General features: G+C 40.2%; 2 protein-coding genes across 6 annotated transcripts; one reads left to right on the top strand and one right to left on the bottom strand.

The window, feature by feature from the left end:
- Nucleotides 1–21: 21 nt before the first annotated feature.
- Nucleotides 22–7408, bottom strand: svopa (SV2 related protein a). Its single transcript, XM_028577498.1, has 16 exons — nt 7247–7408; nt 5944–6101; nt 5684–5769; nt 5485–5583; nt 4940–5011; nt 4604–4728; nt 4448–4511; nt 4190–4315; nt 3954–4082; nt 3781–3854; nt 3536–3612; nt 3042–3146; nt 2147–2258; nt 1982–2063; nt 1749–1838; nt 22–1663 (listed from the first exon to the last, which is right to left on the bottom strand). Exons 1-16 carry the CDS (start codon nt 7279–7281, stop codon nt 1451–1453), a joined length of 1647 nt encoding a protein of 548 aa, XP_028433299.1. The 5' UTR covers nt 7282–7408; the 3' UTR covers nt 22–1450.
- Nucleotides 7409–8334: 926 nt separating this feature from the next.
- On the top strand, nt 8335–20490 carry usp30 (ubiquitin specific peptidase 30). 5 transcript variants are annotated; one of them, XM_028577224.1, is made up of 14 exons: nt 8335–8487; nt 9195–9239; nt 10412–10521; nt 10605–10778; nt 13337–13440; nt 13548–13646; nt 15711–15756; nt 15843–15937; nt 16037–16096; nt 16199–16285; nt 16464–16544; nt 18590–18812; nt 18905–19010; nt 19114–20490. In XM_028577224.1, exons 1-14 carry the CDS (start codon nt 8417–8419, stop codon nt 19364–19366), a joined length of 1554 nt encoding a protein of 517 aa, XP_028433025.1. In that variant the 5' UTR covers nt 8335–8416; the 3' UTR covers nt 19367–20490. The 5 variants fall into 5 exon arrangements, with proteins under 5 accessions (XP_028433025.1, XP_028433024.1, XP_028433027.1 ...); XM_028577223.1 differs by having other exon boundaries at nt 18902–19010; XM_028577227.1 differs by lacking the exon at nt 8335–8487 and adding an exon at nt 8494–8780 and having other exon boundaries at nt 18902–19010.
- The last annotated feature ends 475 nt before the right edge of the window (nt 20491–20965 follow it).

Here is a 20965-nt window from a genome sequence, read left to right as displayed (position 1 = left end):
CATACACATTTACATCCAGTGCATTGACAAGAATATGTGCACACTGACACTTAATGCAGCACTATATCTCAAACACTGACAGGTAGAGATTTGGCTTGCTGGACCTGTACTAGTTAATCTCTTTTTTTTTTCAACAAAACTTTGCTGAGTGTGTCACTCAGACTGGGCAAAGTCTGTCTTCACATCACCTTTGTTACAAACAAAAGTCAAAGACAACAACTAAACCAGGTATTAATACATTATTTACAGAAAGACAGAATGTACCATCCTGCTAAATGGTTGTGTACATACATGTGTAGGTCTATGTGTGCGCAGCCTCAAAGTCTGGTAGAGTAGAGCCAGAGACGCAGCATTTATAGATCGTAACACCATATACTCGTGTTAATGTCATTTTTTAAATCATGTAACTCTTACTAACTAGGTTGAGTCTGCTTTGGGTGATGAAAAGACTCAGATTTAGATTTTTACTAATACTTCAGCATTAACTTACATAATGTTGTCTTCAAATGCAGCCCAGGATCTGTGGACTTGTTCCAGTTGCGCTACAGTATAATTATGACATATTGTGAACTGTATGATGTCACTGATGTTATTATGATCTGATGAAGGCTTCGGCAGATTTGTCAGGTGGTTATAAATTAAATGGCCTTAACATTCTTTAGCAGACAAATATCCATGTTGAAATGTGAAATACGACTGTCACAAGAAAAATGAACATATTTAACCCAGTGGCTTACTGTGCAGTATGTCCTTTCACTACCTTGACAGAAGTGGATCTTAAATGAAGTAACCCCAGACCTTTTTTAATCCAGTGGTTTGTTAATTTGACAATGTGGAACTGTTCCTCAATTTTTACAAAGCTTGTGTATTTTAACTTACATTTTGTGTGCACAAGATGATGCTCTTTCTTATCTATACATCTTTGTCCAGTATGAAATTGACGCAGCTTGTTAAAGCCTTTTTTAAGTTAAGAGAAGGTCTCCGAAGCACAAATAGAATAGGTAGTTTTAAGGCTCTTTGAAAAGAAGATGGTTATTTTAAGCTAACACTTACTACTCTCTTTAGTCTCTTTTGCTTCTCTTGCATTAGACAAGCAGCATTCAAATACTTTGCTTGAAGTAGTTAAATTCTAACTTGTCCAAGAATGTTTCACACGTCGTCCACCATTTATTTTCTCAATCTTAACCCCCGTGTAGGTCATTTGGTCTTTCCTGTCGCCCTGTGTGCAGTTATTCAGTGGCAAAATTGGGACAGCAATGGTGGTTGAAGACTATATAATATAATATTGTGCTGCCTGGCTCTCTGAAGCCACTGTGGTGCATAAACTGAAGAGTCTTAGGATGGGACTGGAGATGGACACCGAAAGCTGGTCCAGCTTTTTTGCCTCTCCTTGCCTCTTTTCCTCACTGTGGTCCCCTCTCTCAGTTTTACTCCAGCCAATGTGTCTTCCTCAGCCTTGGGAGCCGGAGCTGGAGGGTGCGTTTCCCCCTGAGCTTTGGGAGGAGGCGCGGCCCACCATCTCCTGGCCCCACTCGCGGTGGCTGGACTCCTGCAGGCCCCGGCCTGTTGTCTCAATTGGCAGTGCACAGGACGCTACAGCAGCTAGGAGGCAACAGCAGCAGTACACGGACAGAGCCAGGTACACAGATGACTCCAACATCACCTGCAGGATGAAGCCCAGGGACAAAGAAAAATGAGCAACTTTCTTGTGATGTGTTTAAATGAGAAAATTGGTAGAAGGGTGTTACCTGTGCAACAAAAGGTGTAATGAGGGCACCGACTCTGGCCATTCCACTGCTCGTTCCCAGACCTAAAGCCCTGGTCGCTGTTGGGTACACCTGCAGAGTTTCAGAAATATTTAGTAGGCTGCCCTGATGCTCCCTTAATCCAACTATTGATTTTATCAGAGCTATACTAGTAACTCTATACATTTCAAACAATTCAAGCTAAACAAGAACTGCACTCTAGTTGGATTTCTTACCTCTGGAGTGTAAACATAAGCTGTCTGGAATCCTCCTGCGATGAAAGCTCTGGCGATGAATATCAACACTGTCATGGAAACTCTGTAACAGAAAAAAACAGTAATGCTGGATATATGGTGGATCCACAATTTCATGTTTAACAGTCTCATCAGTATCCACCTTACCTCCCAACACAGCCATAGAGTGGAATAATGCACATAGAGAAGACGAAGAAACACAACGCCATGGTCTTCTTCCTTCCCAATCGATCAATAGCCCACAGTGGCACCAGCAGTCCTATGTGACAATGCAAAATTCCAAGTTTGTCAAATATAATGTGAAAAAAATGTTGCTCTTTATTTTACAGTGCAGTAATTACACAGATTAATGAACTGTATGTTTTTCCTTATTACTAAATCATTTTAGCATGTTGTTGCAGGAAAAGACAGAGGTGTAACTACTAATGTTAATGATGGCTCCATTTCATTTAGGTCAGCCAAACCTGGCATGCCAGCATGGCCCTGGTACAACTAAATGGAATGCAGCCATCATTAATTGTCATCATTAGTACCTTGCCAAAGTGTCCTCTGTGAGAATGCTCTACTAACATGATTATTATGATTTACTTGTAGGTTATTGCTGTTCTCCTTAACTCATCTCTCTGTTTTACTGATCTGTCCCTGGAATACCCTCAAGTAATGTGGTAACAGGTGTGGTAATTACAAAATATTTTGCATTATTATGATGACATGAAGATATAATGTAGCAAATAGGTAAAGCAACTGATTTGATTAGCAACATTTACTAGATAATTATCCAGTAAACATACAGTACATAGTAATTACTTAATTACTTCACAGTGAGTACCGAGGAAAAAAATCATACAACATAGTAATTATCAAAATTACATAACACATTAATTTTTTGCACCGCTGTTTTGTATTATCAAGTAAATATAAATCTAGTAAATATAAAGTAATTATGGTACAGTGGAAAAACTTGCCACCATAAGTAACTAGAATTATCTTACAAAAAAAAGAACTGAATTTGTGAAGACACAGAGAATGAACTGATGTGTACCTGGGAATTCAGACAAGGTGGTCCACAACAGGTCTTTGTAGTCGTCAGAGTTCAGATATTTACACTCCAAGTTGCATCGGAGCTCCCTCTTTTTACCTTTGGACACTAGAGGGAGGTATAGAACAACAGGATATGGGATGGTTCACACCCAGCACAGGCTCGAGCTGTGATTTTGCAAAAACATACTGTATAAATACGTAGACCTTTTTCATGGCAGACATTTTGACTTGACATAGTATGAAAAGCACAAGTGTAAATAATTACATTAGCAATGGCTCTGTTCCATTACGTGTTGCCGTTATCAGTTACACCTGTGCATTTCCTGCTAAGACATGTAAAATGTCTGCTATTATCTCCTGGGGGACATTTATTTAGTAGACGTTTTACAGACAAGATACTGTACTAAAGTCTCTCTTATCAGTGTAGCATATTAGGTGTGCATGTCCTTGTCTGAGTGTGTGAAGGCATCTGTTGGTGTTGGAGCAGCGACTCACTTCCACATGCACCTCCCTCCTGAAACAGCTCTGTAGTGAGCAACACCAGCCCGTAGTAAGAGAAGGCATTTGCGAACCTGAGGAGAAACAACGGTGGTTCACATGAAGTGAGAATCATCAAATAAAACAGATTAATATGTCTGTGCACTTGGAGAAGATAAGTTTTGGAGATTAAGAAAGAAAAGGAAATCAGTGAGAAATGACTCAGGATATGAGTGGGTGACATTATGATACACTCCCTTTACCAAATAAACCACAGCAGAACTGTGGTCCAGCGAAAGTGTGATGAAAATAAGTCTTGAATCTTTCCACGGTCCTCCTAATTAAAAGAACAGACATACAAATATACAAATGAAAATAAGAAGCATACATGAATAATATCCAGAGAATGTTATGTTCTGCAGAAACTGGCTTTTACCTGTCTGGCCGCTATAAGTTTTCCCAGTGGCATTGGTGCTCCGTTCTCTGTAGCGATGCGCTTCAGTGTGGCCAAAGCTTTTTCCTGATTCCCTGTCAGCACGTCGTATCGAGCACTCTCTGGTAGCCACTGCTCCCAACCCACCAAAAAACATACATGTAAATTGATAAAGCTGTCATTCTGTCGTTCTTCTTAAATCTTGCAGAATGTCTCAAGACTGATAAAATCATACTCACAAAACACAGGATGGAGAAGATGAATAGAGGAATGGTGGAAAGGCCAAGCAGCCAGCGCCAGCCCAGAGTGGGCATCACCAGGATCGCTAGGAGGACCTCGAACACAGTGCCCAGTGCCCAAAATATCTGTCAAGACAGTCAAAATTATATAAAATCCTGCTGGAAAAACAGAGCATTTCAATGCTGTGCCATAATGGTTGTCATGTCTGCACAATGAACACTATGGCTAGGCGGATGATAGATAAGGGTAGTCCATACCTCAATCAGCAAGATGCATGTGGCTCTGGACTTCATAGGCAGAAACTCAGCATACAGTGTCACCCTTATAAGGAGGAATATTTCACAGTTAATCCTTGACTCACATCATTAATAATTACAGAAACGTTTTTAGAGAGATAAATGAGGGCTACTTACGACTGTGGGGCTCCTCCGATGCCAAAGCCCACCAGTGCACGGAGGATGAGGATCCACCCATAAATAGGTGCAAATGCACTCATAACGCCATAGAACATGGTCCACAGCACACTCATCTTGAGACCCTGTGTGTGTATACAATCAAAGTATAACAAGCTGCTGAATAAATGTGTTGTGGCTCTTCAGGAGAGCAATACAGTACAGAGTCTGAAATCGTCTTTTTTCCATTCAGAAAACAGCTAAACTTCCAACGCCTATAAACTAGATACAGTTTATCTTACAGGAAACAGAAATATAAATCACCTTCACGTAAAACAGAGGTTTTATAGAACTTACTGTCTTTCTGCCGAATCTGTCAGATATGTTTCCCCAAAGAGAAGAGCTGATCATCATCCCAATAAACACTGCCTGCATTAATGAAAAAAAAAGATTGTTAATGGGATTGTAGAAGCTTAAACATGCACTTCATTATAATTTCACTACATATAGCTGATGTTATGCACGTCTTGTCATGCATATTTTTTGTATTTTGTATATATTATTTGTCACTAAATGTTTTTTTAAAGTTTTAATTATTTTTCATGAAAATGTAATTATTACATCTCAATTAAGAATTAAAATCTCTGTCAAAGCCTCTCAATGCAATATCTTTCGTCAAACCTACTGTAGTTCCCCTGTTTGCTTGTTGTTTTATATCATACTCAGAAAAGTAAATATGCTTTTGTTGGTCATTCCACTCATAATATTGCAACATGACATGGTTGTCATTGCTCAATACGAGCACTTGAAACAATCCCAAAGCACTAAACCAATAACTATCAGGATAGTCATATTATAGTACTGCAAGCAAGAGCACTTTAGAGACATTAGAGAGCCATTACCGATGTAAGCAGTGCCACCTCGAGGGTGGGCAGCCTCCACTCACAGTGGAGCTGTGGGGCTAAGATGCTGAGAATCATCATCTCCATAGCATCAGCCATCTGAACAAACAGAAAACAACCCAGAGACACCTAATATATTATAACATGCACACATACAAAATATCTGGAATGGTATGTTTCAGTAAAGAACAGTTCTCACCCAGGACAGACCAGTGAGGATGGAGAGTTTCCATTGAAATGTCCCAAAGCCGATGGCCTCAACAGCATCTTCTACCATGAATGTATCTAAGAGAATGACATTTTTTTTTACAAAATATTACTTTTACTGACTAAGATTGAGTTCATTCTTGACTTTGGAAACAGATTTTAAAAAAGTGTTACTCAAATACTTCGGGGAGGTGAGTTGTAAGTTGATTATGAAAGACAGGGTGTGTAAAATGAGGCCCTGTCATACTGTACCATCAGTTGGATTGGCAAACTCCCGGGGAACGGGAGCTCCGTCTGCAAGGGCCACGGACTCCAGATCAATCTGCTCTGCAATCCTGACATCCTGTTCTCTATTCTCGCCATCATCCTCAGAGGGTATGCTCTCACCTGTGCGACGGAATCGGACAACACTACAAAAAAACAGTTAAAATAATTGTTTTAAAAGCCCAGGAGGATTAATATCTCTACAATATGTCTGGTCAGGGGAGTTTCAGAAGACTGGTGCCAGGGCAAAGCTGAGTACAAATGAGAGTCGGAGGCTGTTGCCTAGGTGATATGAGCTTTTTCTGGCTGTGATTTTGTGAATGGGTGGTAACATCATCCTATGGGGGAACCATGTCAGGCCAATTGACAGCTCTGCACACTGCACTTCACTGCTTGGCAAGCTTATAAAGCCTAAATGCTCCATGTTGTCTACAGATGGAAGGTATAATCTTCTCCCACATGTAGATAATCAATGGTTCATTAAGGATGAACCACTATAAGAGAACTCTGAGAGTGTCAGTGATGTCTTAATCATTGCAATTACATAACATAGCCTACTTGCAATGGAAAGTATCAGTGATGTAGATGAGTTCGTCCTGTAAACGACTATAATTTTCATTTCAAGCTCTTAGAAAGAAATACAATAAGTGTGCATAATTAGCAATACTGTGACAACCCCTTGAACATACTGTAGGTCTTTTTTCTTTTGTTTTTCTAACTGGAATATGTTGTAATGCTTATTCTGAATCCATAATTATTACTGTTTGATAAACAAACTATTTCAAAATGGGAAATTTCTATGTTAATATTTTTGTGTAATTCTTATAAGAAGACTATATATATATCGTTATTTTAATGTACGCATTTAATGTTGAGCAATGTCCCTCATGACGACCAGGTTAGACTTGTATGGGCCAACCTCTAGCTTAATGTACAGCAGAGGTTGAAATAAATCACGTTAAGTACTGAGTCATTACAGTAAACACAATTTCAAGTTAAGACGGAAAACTGCATCAGCTTAGAAATCTCAGCAAACCTGCTTCCTATGAATATTATATTTATTCTCCCCTTAATGTAAGAGCATGTCTAGGTATTATGACTGGATAGGCTATGTTTTTTTTAAATGACTGCTGCTTTTAAGGAATGTCCGGCTATTGTGGTCCAGCAAGCTAATCAAACATTCGATGCGAGGCTGTCAGAGAGCGACGCGTCGGCCAAACATGCTGTCACGGTTGAACATGGACTGAGTAAAACCAAAAAGGCGTTAATGTGCAGATTGTAGTCTACTTACGGCAGCTGTCTCAGTTGGAACTGATCATCGTCCATTTTGGTGTTTACTGTCTGACGCTCCGTTTGGCCTCATCGCCGTTTACATTATCACGACGAGCAGCGATTTCAGCACCGAGGAGAGCTACCTGCTCCGAGTGTCCGCCGGCAGCCAATGAGAAGCCGCGCTGCGAGAGTCACAGCACGAGACACCGAGGGAGAGAGAGGGCAGGATGAGCTCAGGAGGACCTGACACTACATGAATGCTGATTACTGGGGTCCTCCACATGACTTATTAACACTATTACATTATATGCACTATACATTATTAACACTCATAGACTTGATCTACCGCAGCAGTTAAAGCTGAGCCCAGATTATAAACATGGCGTGATCTTACTTTTAGAATGTAGTAGCCTATTAGGCCTAGGCCTATAGCCTAGGCTACTTTTGAAGACCTCCAATCCGTGCCTGTTGGTATGCTGTATAATATCCATAATCAGATTCGAAAAGATCAATGCAATTTGTATTGCCATTGTTGTCTTATAGAAAAGCTATTAAAACACAGGCTAAATTTATGAGGGGCGGAAATGCATTAGAACAACATTTGAAAATACAATAAAAATGTAATCAATTGATATAGAATAAAATGAGAAAGAGAGTATAAAATAAATAGGCTAGACAAAAAATAATAAACCAACATTTAGGGCTATTCTGATGGGATCTTGTGTTTGGAATTGTGTATTGGAATTACCAGAAAATTACCTTTGAAAATGTTTAATTGCTGCAATGATTTAAAAAACATTTTTGTTTGTTGAATTTGTTTTGGACTACTGCATGGTTTGTTTGTTTGTTTGTTTATTTAGGATCCTCTTTAGCTCCTGCATTGCAGATGCTATTCTTCCTGATGGTTGTTGTTTGTTTTTAAATAGTATTAACACATCTAGAGCATTTTACCAAACATTCCTTTAGGAGGAGAGCAAAACCAAAATAAATCACATCTTTAACATTTGGTTAAACTTTGTCATATATTCGCTTAAGAAAATTGGAGCTGTGAATAATTCACATGACTTCAGAAATGTGCGCAACAAACATTTGGTGGTCGGACTGTAAACTGTGAACACATCTGTACGCCCTCCCGTGGATCCGTCCTGAAACATGCCACCAAAGACGGAAGTTCCGCAATGAAAGCAGGATGTTGTGGTGCAGACCAGAAAGCTCTGATAAGCTTGTTGGGGAGTTCCTTGGCACTGGACACCTAGTCAGGTAAGATCTCTCAGCTGGCAAATGACAACTAAAGCTTATTTTTAGCGCACGGGGTCAGGATTAAAGCGGGTCATGACGCCGACGTACGTTGGACCTAAAGTGTAACATGCGCAGACAGGAGGACCCACAGACACTGAGTCCGGTTTAATGTTACAGTTACAGAACCTGCTAACGATAGAGATACGCTGCAATGAGAAATGTTACCTAATACTTCAAGATAGCAGCTTGGATATTTATCAATGGAGGCGACATAGTACGCCGAGTGCAGCCTAACCCCCACCTCAGTGTTGTCGGTAAGTTAGCTTAACCGCTAAAGCTCTCCCTTCTGCTGTATGCTAATGGTAGTGTTGTTAGTGGTTCGTGGTTACACATTGGTGAAGTGGTGTATCGTTAGACTGCATTAGTTTTAGCTTAGTGTACCTAACAAACTGTAGCTATATGTTGTGTTTTTGTGGCTTTGTATTGTTATCTCACGTTTTGTGTTTCACTGCTGCTACAGACAAAGCAGTGAAGCATGTAGAAGTGGGATTGTAAACGGGTTTGGGGCTTTTAGGGAACCTATTACGTTTTTTTCTTCTATCTATCACGATTGCATACTCCTTGACATAAGGCAGACAAAACAAAACGTAACTTAATGCAGACCAAATGCATTAATAATGTGATCCATTAACCTTTGAGCCGTTTATCTGTGGTAAACACTTAACCAGACATGACGCGACTTCAGATCAAGCAAAGCCTCTTCCAACTTTTAAGTAAGTAAAATGTATTTATGAAGCGCTTTTTCACAGACATAAGTCACAAAGTGCTTTACAGGGGCAAACACATGAAACACAAACCGGAATAAGAACAGATACACAGGCAATCAGTATTACACAATAATATTGAAAGTGCAGACGGGCATACCAAATGCCAGTCTAAACAGGTATGTCTTTATCTGATTTGAAAGAAATCCAACTTAGTCTCCTTGTCTGCTAGTGTCACAGTTAGAAAGCGTAAGATATTATTTATTTTGTTAGTTACGTTATTTTGCAGCCCCTGCGCAACATAATGTAACACAACAGCCCTGCAACAAATCTTACTTTCATGAAGGTTATAATGTTCAGTTTTGTTGAAACTTTGTAAGGGCGGTGTTGATAATTGGTAATTTTGAAAGTTGTGGTTTTGTGCTGTATTGCATTTTATTGAGGGGTGTACTTGACATTTTGTCCACAAAATTTATATCAATGAGTGTAGAAACAAATCTTTTTTTCAACAACACAATACAGTTCAACATCACCACAAACTACCGCCTCCAAAAGGACCAATGACCAGCGTTGCATCAACATCTCTCAGTATTGAGACAAGGCAGCATGAAATCATTTTTTTTAAAGTTTTGGTCAAAGGGACCCTAAACATTGAACATGAAGGCAAGGTCTGATGTAGAGGATATCACACATAATTGCTTTATTTTTGTTGTACAAATGACTCTTCTGTTGAGTACCAGTGACCTTGACCATCTTAGTTAGTACACTTTTTCTGTTTGAGATTCAGGAAAGCATACAGACAGATAAAAGAATATGGTCAATGAAAGACATAAAACATTGTCAACAGGAACCTGTTGACATGAAACTTAGCCTTCTTCCTCACACAAGAAGACGCTGCTGGCTTTTATTACATATCACGTTGGTATTACTACCAAATATCAATTATAAAATTATAGTATAATTATAGTGCCTAGATACAGATGTTGGTCACTGAATAAACAAAAACACATATCAGTATCATTATTTTATCGTAATCAACAGAAGTGATGAAAGCGTATAATTACCTGTTACCAACTTCCCTTACTGCCTTTCCTTTTGTTTTTACTTGTCGTTTCTTTTTTTTACTTCCCTTCATCCAAAGTCATCTGATGTTCTTCATTAACACAATGTTGTCTTTTCAGAAACAAGATGATAAAAAACTGGGGAGTCATTGGTGGGATAGCTGCTGCGATTGCAGCTGGAGTATACGTTTTGTGGGGTCCAATGACAGATAGAAAGAAGAGAAAGAGAGGTAAGAATCAATGTGATCAACTAATTATATGTAGCGCACTAGTTGTAATGCAGTAACTTACAATGACTCATGTTTTCTTTCAGGTATGGTTCCTGGTCTGTTGAACTTAGGCAACACCTGCTTCCTGAACTCTTTGCTTCAGGGTTTGGCAGCATGTCCATCCTTCATCAGGTGGCTGGAGACGTTTTCAGGTTCACCTATGATCCAGTCTTGCAAAGACAACCACCTGTCTACAACACTGCTTCAGCTTCTCAAAGGTATATAAAGCCAGCGTCTATCTTCACAATAAATGCCAGTGTGTTGTTTTTCAGAATTTTCAGTCTGACTATGCAATTGTGAAAAAGGGTGTTCCACAAATATGCTCTAACTGTCATGTTCATCTTTATGCTGATCATACTGTTATTTACACTTCTAACTCTGATTTATTACAAATCTAGAATTCCTTACAGTTTGACTTGAATTCGGTTCAAAATTGTTTTTATAACAATAAACTGTTATTGAATAAGAAGAAGTCCTGCAAAATGGTGTTTGTCGAACACATTTTGATTTGCATATTCATTTTGTTGAGAAAGTTGCTTTGTTCAAGTATCTTGGACTTTGGATTGACCCGGAACTCTCCTTTAAATCCCACTTTGATTTTTTTTTAATTGTTTTACATTTCAATTAAAACAATTAATTGTTTTACATTTCAAGTTAGAAAAAGAATTAAAGCTGCAAGCAGCGATGAACGGCCCCTCGCCCCTCCCAGCACATCGGGGGTACTGGTGGATGCCGCTCCTTGCGGCTGTGCATTTGCATGGCACTCAGACACTGCAAATCGTCACCAATGAAAAGGGAACTCTCTGCAGAGTTCAATGATGCCTCACACAATAGTGTACAAGAAACGGCTCATTAGTTATTAAAGGGGTGATAGAATGCAAAACCGATTTTACCCTGTCATAGTTGAATAATAATAATGGGACATACATAGAAGCTCAAAATCCCACTGACACCCCTTTACTATGAAAATCTCATATTTTGAAATTGCCGCTGAAAACGGGCGAATCCCAACAAAGCTGGTTGCTTACGCAAGCATCTCAAAATCCGGAACTTTAAGAGAACAGTCACGCCCCAACATTTACATAGGCTACACAACTGACCTGAGATCAGGTAGTCTTCTGAATCTAGCTAGGTCACGCAGATCTCTGCTATTCCATTACAAAATTCACTTCTGAAACTTTTTTATGCGAGAAATCAACTATGTAAAGCTCAAATATGGGCCGTTTTACGAAAATGGATGGCTAATTGCAAATTTTGTCCAACTGTGTGTCGGAGTTCAGCGCTGGTGCTGCCTGTGTTGTTGCCTCGCCGCCCAGCCTGCCTTCCTTTACACACCCAGGTCAGCGAGCTTGTTGCACCAGCAATCTGTTACCACAGGTTCCAGTTAATCTTTTAATGTGTGTAATTATAATGTGTTGAGTTATTCAAACAAACGATTGGGGAAATAAACGCTGCTTGTCCGCGAGTCTCATTGATAAAGCCTGCGGCTGGATGTAGCTCTATCAATGAGAGCTAGCTCCTCCTAGAATTCCTCTGAAATTCACAAATATTCATTAACTTGAAATCGGACACCGTTGTTAGCGTTATAAGACATTTAAGGAGATGTTGTATAAGTGGCGTGACAAAATTCTAACTGTAAATATACACCCATTATGCGGTAAAAGAAGCTAACTATCTGTGATTTGTAGCTAGCCACACATAGCTAGGATTGAAGGGACAGTCATAGATAACGAAACCCCTAATCTTCACAAAAATTCATTAGCTTTATAAGACCTTTAGAGATATGTTGTATAAGTGGCGTGACAAAATTCAAACTGTAAATATAGCTAGTTATGCTGACAGCCAGCCAAGATTAACTGGAACTGTGGTAAGAGATTGCTGGTGTAACAAGCTCGCTGACCGCGCTATCACTCTCACACACGGGCCATTTAGCTAGCAGGAAGAGGGGAGCTGCAGGCCGGGGTCTGTGGAGGAAGGCAGGCCGGGCAGTGAGGCAGCAACACAGGCAGCACCGGCAGCTGAACTCCGACACACAGTCTTACCACATTTGCAATAAGCCATCAATTTTCGTAAAACGTCCCATATTTGAGCTTTATATAGTTAATTTCTTGCTTAAAAAAGTCTCAGAAGTGAATTTAATAACGTAATAGCCCGACAAACAATGTATAACTTTGCAATGAGACCTGCTGTCAAGTCTCCCATGTGTTTCTATGTAGTTTGCTCAAACCAATCAGCGCAGCTCATTCTGAATATTCATGAGCATACCATATTTGGAAGAAAAGCTCTTGTTCCAAATAGAGCCATATTCACAGGGTAGTTAAGGCCTAATAAAATAGCATTCGGGCAATTTTCAGCCCAACCAATGGTACATTGGGAGACCTTAAGGAACAGTGTAAAATACCTTATATAATCATTCTATCACCCCTTTAAAGGGGGTGTGACTTAAGCATATGGGTGGGGCAAACCGTTACCAATTAAAAAGGAACTCTTTGCTTTCAACTATCACTCTTTCTGACTGGAATAACCTTCCTGTGTCTCTGAGATTGATGACCACGTACCATTGCTTCAGAACATCTTTATTTTCTCATCTTAAAACAAACTGTCTATAGAGAATTTAACTATGCTGTCTGTATGTGTTTTATAACTATCAATTTGTATTTGTAGATCCCCATTGCAAATGAGATGCTACGTCTCAAGGGGCTATTCTTTCAATAAAATAAAATAAATCTAATTCAGAGCAACCAAATTGTAACAAGGATGATGTCTGTGTCTGCAGCTCTGTCCAGTAATGAGCCTGGGGAGGAAGATGTACTTGATGCCGGGTGCCTCCTGGATGTTCTCAGACTGTACCGGTGGCATATCAGTTCATTTGAAGAGCAGGTTAGTCAATAATGCTGTTCAGTGGATATTTTTTTTACATTTCTATATATAATGTTTGGTGCAGTATTTTATTGCACGTCTGTCTGTGTTGGTTTATCCCTTCTCAGGATGCACATGAACTTTTTCATGTCCTTACATCTTCTCTGGAGGAGGAGCGAGATCGGCAACCCAAAGTCGCTCACCTGTTTGACGTGCATTCCCTCGAGGCAAGTTATAATGTCCCTACTTGCTTGTCTCTAAACGGCACACACGTATCTCTTAAGGCCCTGACACACCAAGCCGAGGGTCGGCAGTCGGCCTAGTCTGTGCGGTGTGTCCCGCACAGTCGGCCTGTTTTTGGGGTCAACAGCGGTTGTCGGCGTCTGCAGAACAGCCAATTCATCGGATTGGCTGTTCAGCTTGGAAACAAGAGTGAGCAAAACAAACGACTGTGACAGGCACACCGAGGCTCTATTCATTTTTCATCTCATCAATCCAAAACACACAAGAGCTGTCAAAATTGGTCAAAAATGACAATTGAATGTTCCTTCTAAAAACACACAGGTTTGAACTATTTGAATAACTATTTTTGGCAAACTTAGCCTACAACAAGATATACATAACTACTTGTTTAGGCATATTTATTCCAACAATAACATGTCTTTTAAAAGATCTATTCTCTACATACCTAGACATTACAAAATAAACTAACGTTAATAAACTAATATCCTATACCGCAGTGGCGATTTTAGACCCTTTTTTTTGCAAGGCACTGTATCCGTGTCACATTCTCATTAGGGGCTGAGCCCCCTAAAGGTTGGATCCTAGAATCGACCCTGCTAAACCGTGATATTTCCGTTAATATAAAGACTGTAATAGACCTCTGTCTGCGCCTGGCCAGCCTCTGCACCGCTAAACATTTACCCTCCTAGCAAGCAAGCCAGTTTACCAGCCAGCCTCTAAATTAGGGAGTTTAAGAACTTAATGTTTAATTCACATGCTCTTGTCACATCGTAGGAAAGCACATTGCTATCGCCAGATGAGTGACAATTTAGTTTGGCTAATTTTCGGTAACCAGTGTCTGATGAAGACATGTCGGGTGGGTAAAATTAGCAAGCTAACGAGCCAGCAGCCGGCCGTTCGGTCGCTATGCTCCGCTCCGCTCCGTTCCTACTGTAGGGAGAGTTTCTTTCCCGAGAGAACGGATGACAGACCAGGAGGGGCCCAGTCTGGTTAGCCATCTCCTGGTGTCTGCTGTCTTCCCGGCAGGGAGTGAAGCAGAGGGACCGTAGGCTCTGTTCGGTTCTGCCGCTGCTAGAGCAAACGCTGTTTGTTGTTGTGGGTATCATAGCAAAGGTATACGGTTTCCCTTGTTTAATGATGACTAGATTACTGCCGCCTGCTGGTATGAGGAGCTATTTCCTTGCACGCATGCGCAAAACATACATGGTACTTGGCCGTCTGCTGTGTTCCAGTGCTAATTTTAAAAAAACAAGGCGCCGAGGGTCAACAAGAGGCAACGCCACAGGTGGCCGTCGTCGGCCGTCGTCTTGGTGTCTCAGGGCCTTTACATGCTGACCCTTCAGTATGCTCTGCAGTTCAATTCAGAACTTTAGAGCACACATGTAGTCAGGAAGGAAGTTTTTGCACCATTTTAACTAGAGATGTTCCAATACTGTTACCAGCATTGGACTCAATGACCTATTACCGGAAATGACGAGCGGGATGAGCCTGACGAATGCCTCTCAAAATCTGACGAAAATCTTTTAAACTGACCATTGTCGATCTGAAATGAAGACAGATTCAGCAACTGCATGGCCTATTTCTCGCTTAAAATGTTTTCAGAAACACGTTTCGGTGAACTATTTTCGTAAAATACGAGATCGTATTCCGAACGAGCCGCCATGGTCGATCTGATACCACGTAATTTAGCCCTGAAGAAAATCCACTTTAAAGTAGTTTATTTATGTTCTTTTCCATTATAACTGACTGTCACACTGGATAATAAAAGAAAGTTCTACGGCATTCATTGTTTGTGTTTGTTCATGTTTCACAAATAGTTTAACCTTAGCCAGGGCCTACAACAATGATAGCAATCATAGCACATCCCTACAGGGATAGTTTCAGATCAGTACTCGGCATTGGCACATACACATGATCAGGTATCAGAATCGGTATCGGGATAAAAAAAAATGATATCAGACCATCTCTGTGTTGTCAAGTGTCAAAAATGACAAATGTGGTACTGCACTCCCAAGTTATTCTGTGTGTATGTGTTTGTTTTATACCAGAGCCTCTCTGATCAAGATGAGAAAACTATGACCTGCAGAAGTCGAGGTAAGGAGACAAAGAAAGTGTGGAGCCTAGAATATCAATCCACAAAGGAATATATTTCATCTGAATAATTTTTTTTTTTTTTGCAGCTCCTCTTCATCCAATACCAAGTCCTTGGAAGTCTCAGCATCCCTTTCATGGTCGCTTAACAAGCAATATGTCATGCAAGCGCTGCGAACAACAAGTATGTTTTTTTTTTTGGACAAAGAAGTGACTCGCAAGCTAGTTATTCATTTGACCTTGTACTTGAGGTGATTTATCACTTTTCTTTGCTTTTGTTTAGAGTCCAGTGCGGTATGACTCATTTGAAAGCCTCTCCCTGTCCATCCCCATACCTCAGTGGGTAAGCAAAAATGTCAGAAACACATAAATATTAAAAGTTCTTATAGTAACACTAATTTTTTGTTGTTCTGTTCATCATAATTTGATCTGTGTTTGTCCTCAGGGTCGACCTATCTCTCTAGATCAGTGTCTTCAGCATTTCATCTCCTCAGAAACCATCAAAGAAGTGGAGTGTGAAAACTGCACCAAGGTACATTCACTGCAGTATCTGTCATACCGGAAACCCTTTTAACAAAACTAGCATCAAGTTACTTTAATTTGCATTCATGTAACAGGTATATTTTCCACCAGAAAGGCCTTAATGTTTCTTTACAAAGATGTATTTTGCTGTTTCTGTTTATAATAATAACATGTTTATTTCATCTCAGCTTCAACAAGGGACCACAGTAAATGGGCAAGTTCTGGAAAGCCAAAGGACAACATTTGTTAAACAGCTAAAACTGGGAAAGGTAACTGTCATTTATATTTATCATGCCACTATGAGCTAATTAAAATAAAGTAGCCCAAGTAGCCAAGTAGTATCAAATCATAACAAGAGTTATCTCGAGACACTTTACAGATAGAGTAAGTCTAGACCCAACAAAGACCCAACAATTCCAGTAATTCCCACAAGAGCAAGCATTTAGTGCGAGGAAAAACTCCCTTTTAGACAGAAACCTTGAGTGGTGAGTAAAACTTCCTTTTAGGGAGAAACCTCGGACAGACCCAGGCTCCTGGTAGGTGGTGTCTGATGGTGCCGGTTGGGGGTATGATGAACAGTGGCAATTATAGTCACAATAAAGATAATGGAACTATGACTAGAAATAGTAGGTGTAGCAGGGCACCGCAGGGCGGAGCAGGACATAGCATGACGTAGCAGGGGACGTAGCCGGGCATAGCAGGGCACTGTGTGGTAGAGGTCGACCGATATGGGTTTTTTCTGGCCGATGCCGATCTTTAGAAATCAAGGTCAGCCGATGGCCGATAAATGCTGCCGATTTTTTTTGCCCGATTTTTTTTGCCCGATATGTGCTTGTTTTTAAACCTCTATTTGAAAGATAAAATGTAACACTAATATACACAGAATTTCTCAACAAAAACATGTATTGAACACTTCACCAATCTACATTTGTATACTTCAATTAAAAATGTATAATTTAAAAACATACTGTATATTGTATAAATAATATATGAAAAATATATTAAATAAACGAAACAGGTAAGAAGAAAATAAACTTGTAAATGAAAAAATAAAGTTTAGTGCACTTAGCAGCATTTATTAAACTTCTGAGAATACAAATCTGCACATCTTCACAGAAAGTGACATGTTATTATTAATCTCAACACTATTTTCTCCTAACTCCTGTTGAATCAAATCAGACTAGGGTTATCTAAAGTCAATTCTTGTTCACCTTATTTGTTAGATCATTGTTCATTTGTTGAAGTGTTGTATCTGTGTTTTGGGGATCCTACTGTTACATGTCCTGTTGCACTCATGAGGATCAAAACTCGAGTTGTAATTTAAAACTCGTCCAGTCAATTTAATAAAATTAAGGATTTTATTCATGCTCGAGTCCATAGATGCAGTTAATGGATACAGGCACGGAGAACTGAAGGCTCTGTTAGCAACGATTAGCTCCGTTAGCGGTTAGCTCCGTTAGTGGTTAGCTCCAGTTAGCTCCGTTATAGGAGTGGATGAGACTGCCACGCACAGGGGTAACAACCAGGCTTTGATAAATGACATTCGGGGAGCTTCCACAGCGGTGTGGCCGCGGTGTTTTGTACGGTTTTATTAGTACAGTTAATCCCAAAACAAGAACACCAGCAATATGCTAGCTACTACTAACGGTAGCGTCGGAGCCTGAAGTGACTGTGCGAGACACACAGCGCAAGAATTCACGAGGGGAGGGGCTGGAGGCAGGTGGTCTGAGTGCGCTGTAAAAAATGTGCCTATTCATGTTTTTAACACTAGGCTGCCCGAAGATGCGCCTGCCTATTAATCGGCTTGATATACTGGGATATTGGCCGATGCCGATTATGTAAAAAAATATGCCAAAAATCGGCCGACCTCTACTGTGTTGCGTAGCAGGGCATAGCAGGGTGCCTAGCAGGACCACAGCGACAGCTGCAACCATGATTTAGGTGCCACCCTAATCCAGGGAAAACTGGTGGGGCAAGAAAACATAAGGGCTCTGGGGAACAAGCTTCCTAGAGCTAGGTTAGTAACAAGCATTTGCCCACAGATGAAAAGCATAACTAAGAGCTGCAGAGATAGGGAGGGGGCGTGCCGTGACTGTGGCTACACACCCTCCCCTGCCGGTCTAGGCGAACGCTGCAACTCCTCACTCCCTAACCATAAGCTTTATCAAAGATCACCAGTAAGACACTATGTACACTGCTAAAGCTTGTTTTTGTCTAGGTAGAGAAATGTAACCGTAAACCCTTATTTATTAGTGAAAGATGTTCTCAAATGTTGTACTGTTATGTCCTTTCACTGTCTAATGTTCTCTGCTAGCTCCCCCAGTGCCTCTGCATCCATTTACAAAGACTGACGTGGTCCAGTGAAGGAACCTCAATCAAAAGACAGGAGCATGTGCAGTTCACAGAGTATTTATCGATGGACCGCTACAAACACCATGCTTCCACACACAGAAGTCAGCGGATTAAATGTGCTCCGAACCCCACAAAGGCAGAAAATTCAGATGATTCCATTAAAAAGCCCTCTGCTAATGGCACTGGTGTGTTCCGTAAACTTTGTAATATCATCCTGCTTCACATTCAGTTTGTTTTTTTCCATCATACATTTGTTGTATTTTTTTTCCAAAAGCAGAGCATTGTAACAACAACAACAAACCTTTCTCCAACGGAACATGTTCGTCTGTACTTCTTCAGTCTCCTGGTGCGAACCCACAGCTTGGCCTCACATATGACTACAGGTAAACTTAATGTCAAGGCACAACAATACAAGGAACTCATGCATATCAAGCTAGTCAGTATTGTGGTGCATATTTCTTCTGATCATAGCGTCTTTCCTTTCAGTCCTACAGAGTACCTTTTCCAGCTCACGGCAGTGCTGGTTCACCACGGTGACATGCACTCAGGACATTTTGTCACGTACCGCCGCAGCCCTTCCTCACCACGCACCTCTTCACCCTTCAGCTCTCAGTGGCTTTGGGTCTCAGACGACTCTGTACGAAAAGCCAGCCAGCACGAGGTGCTGTCCTCCAACGCCTACATGCTCTTCTACGAGAGAGTCCGAGGACTGAACCTCGCTCTGTGCTCAGAAGAGTAAACGGAAGCTCTCGACCTCACACAGCCTTTCCAGTCACACTGTCACAGCTGTATGTGACCAGTTACAACGCAGTTACCAACAGGTGGATTATGACTTTGTGACAATGGGACCAGAGAGGAAATCCATCCCAAAGTAACTGTAGAGATAACTTTGTACCATGTATCACAGAAACATGTTGAAGGCCGTTGGAATTATGTGTTCTGAGATTAAATCCATTAGTGGATACTTTGTCTGTTGCTCTGATCCAGAGTCAGAGGCTCTCAATCCCAAAGATTATGGACCTGCAGGATTTTTAATCAAATAATATAATAAACTACTTTGCTTTGACATGTGTAACAATTTCTATCATGCAACATTTTGGCTTCTATGGGACAAAAAAACAGAAACACTTGACAATGTAGTGCACTCTAGAGTAATAGCCCTGCAATACATTGTCCATGTGTAAAGCTTAAATTGACTAAACTCTGTGGCATTTTTATGATGCTGTAGTTTTTCCTGTTTTGTCCACTGCCTGCACATTACAGACACAGAAGTAGCTGATTAGGATATCTTGGAGATGTTACTTAGAAGTTGTTACATATTATGAAGTCGGATATGTAGAAAACTGGTTCTCTATCGTCTCATCTAATCTGCTAATCAATGTCATTAATGTTTCAATTGATATAGTTCATAAGCATTTTTAATTTGATATTTTTCTATGTTTCCAATAATCCTTACACTGTCATGATTCGCAGAGTTAAGGTTAAAGTGCCATGTTGTCTTTAATGCTTGAGATTTTTAACATATGAAGCCAAGTGTGCTCCAACTGAAGTGAACACGCAATATGATGCATAAGAGCCTTTTGGAATACAGTTCAACCGATTATGATTAATGATCTGATCTCTGTTAATAAAGCCACAGTATAACTGCAGGTTTTTGGGCAAGTTATCCTGAATATTTTTAATTCGGTGTAGCTGCCATTGCTCCTACCAAACCAACTAAGTCAAATGAGAAATAGTCTGGTACAAAACTCCTCGTTAATGTTTGCAATTTGCACTAATGTGTATTCATGTGAGATTGTGTGTATTTGTCTGCACTTTGTAAAGGTGATTGTTTTCAGGTATTAAAAATAAAATAAAACAAACATGCACTTTAGAGTTGTTTTTTTACAGCAAAATAATGATTTGCTACTTTGGAGACAGTATATTGTGTGCTAGCAGACATGTCTAAGATCAAGCACCCACTTTCTGAAGTGTCCTTGACCAAAACACTTCATCTCTACCAGTTCTAAGCATTCTCTGTATGCTGCTGATGAAGCATGCGGCCGTTGCTGACGGGTTTCAAACTAAATATTTTATCTATAACGAAAAGGAGTATATTTTTCACAAATATACAGTACATAATTTAAAAGGGGTAAGTGCCAAAGTCAGACACTGAAAAAATTATCTTTTGGTTTGCCATTTAGGCTGAGTGTCTGTTTTACAGATAACTGCCAACAGCCAAGGATAGATTGATAGTTCAGTAGGCCCCCTCCAATACATTTTAAACCCATCCAAAGCTGAGTCTGACCAAATACATAGGCCATTGACCATAATACTTTTATTTTCAAATTTGTGCATC

This window comes from Perca flavescens, chromosome 5, assembly GCF_004354835.1.
Source record: "Perca flavescens isolate YP-PL-M2 chromosome 5, PFLA_1.0, whole genome shotgun sequence".
NCBI classification, from domain to species: Eukaryota; Metazoa; Chordata; class Actinopteri; order Perciformes; family Percidae; genus Perca; species Perca flavescens.
This window is presented reverse-complemented; position numbering and strand designations above follow the sequence as displayed.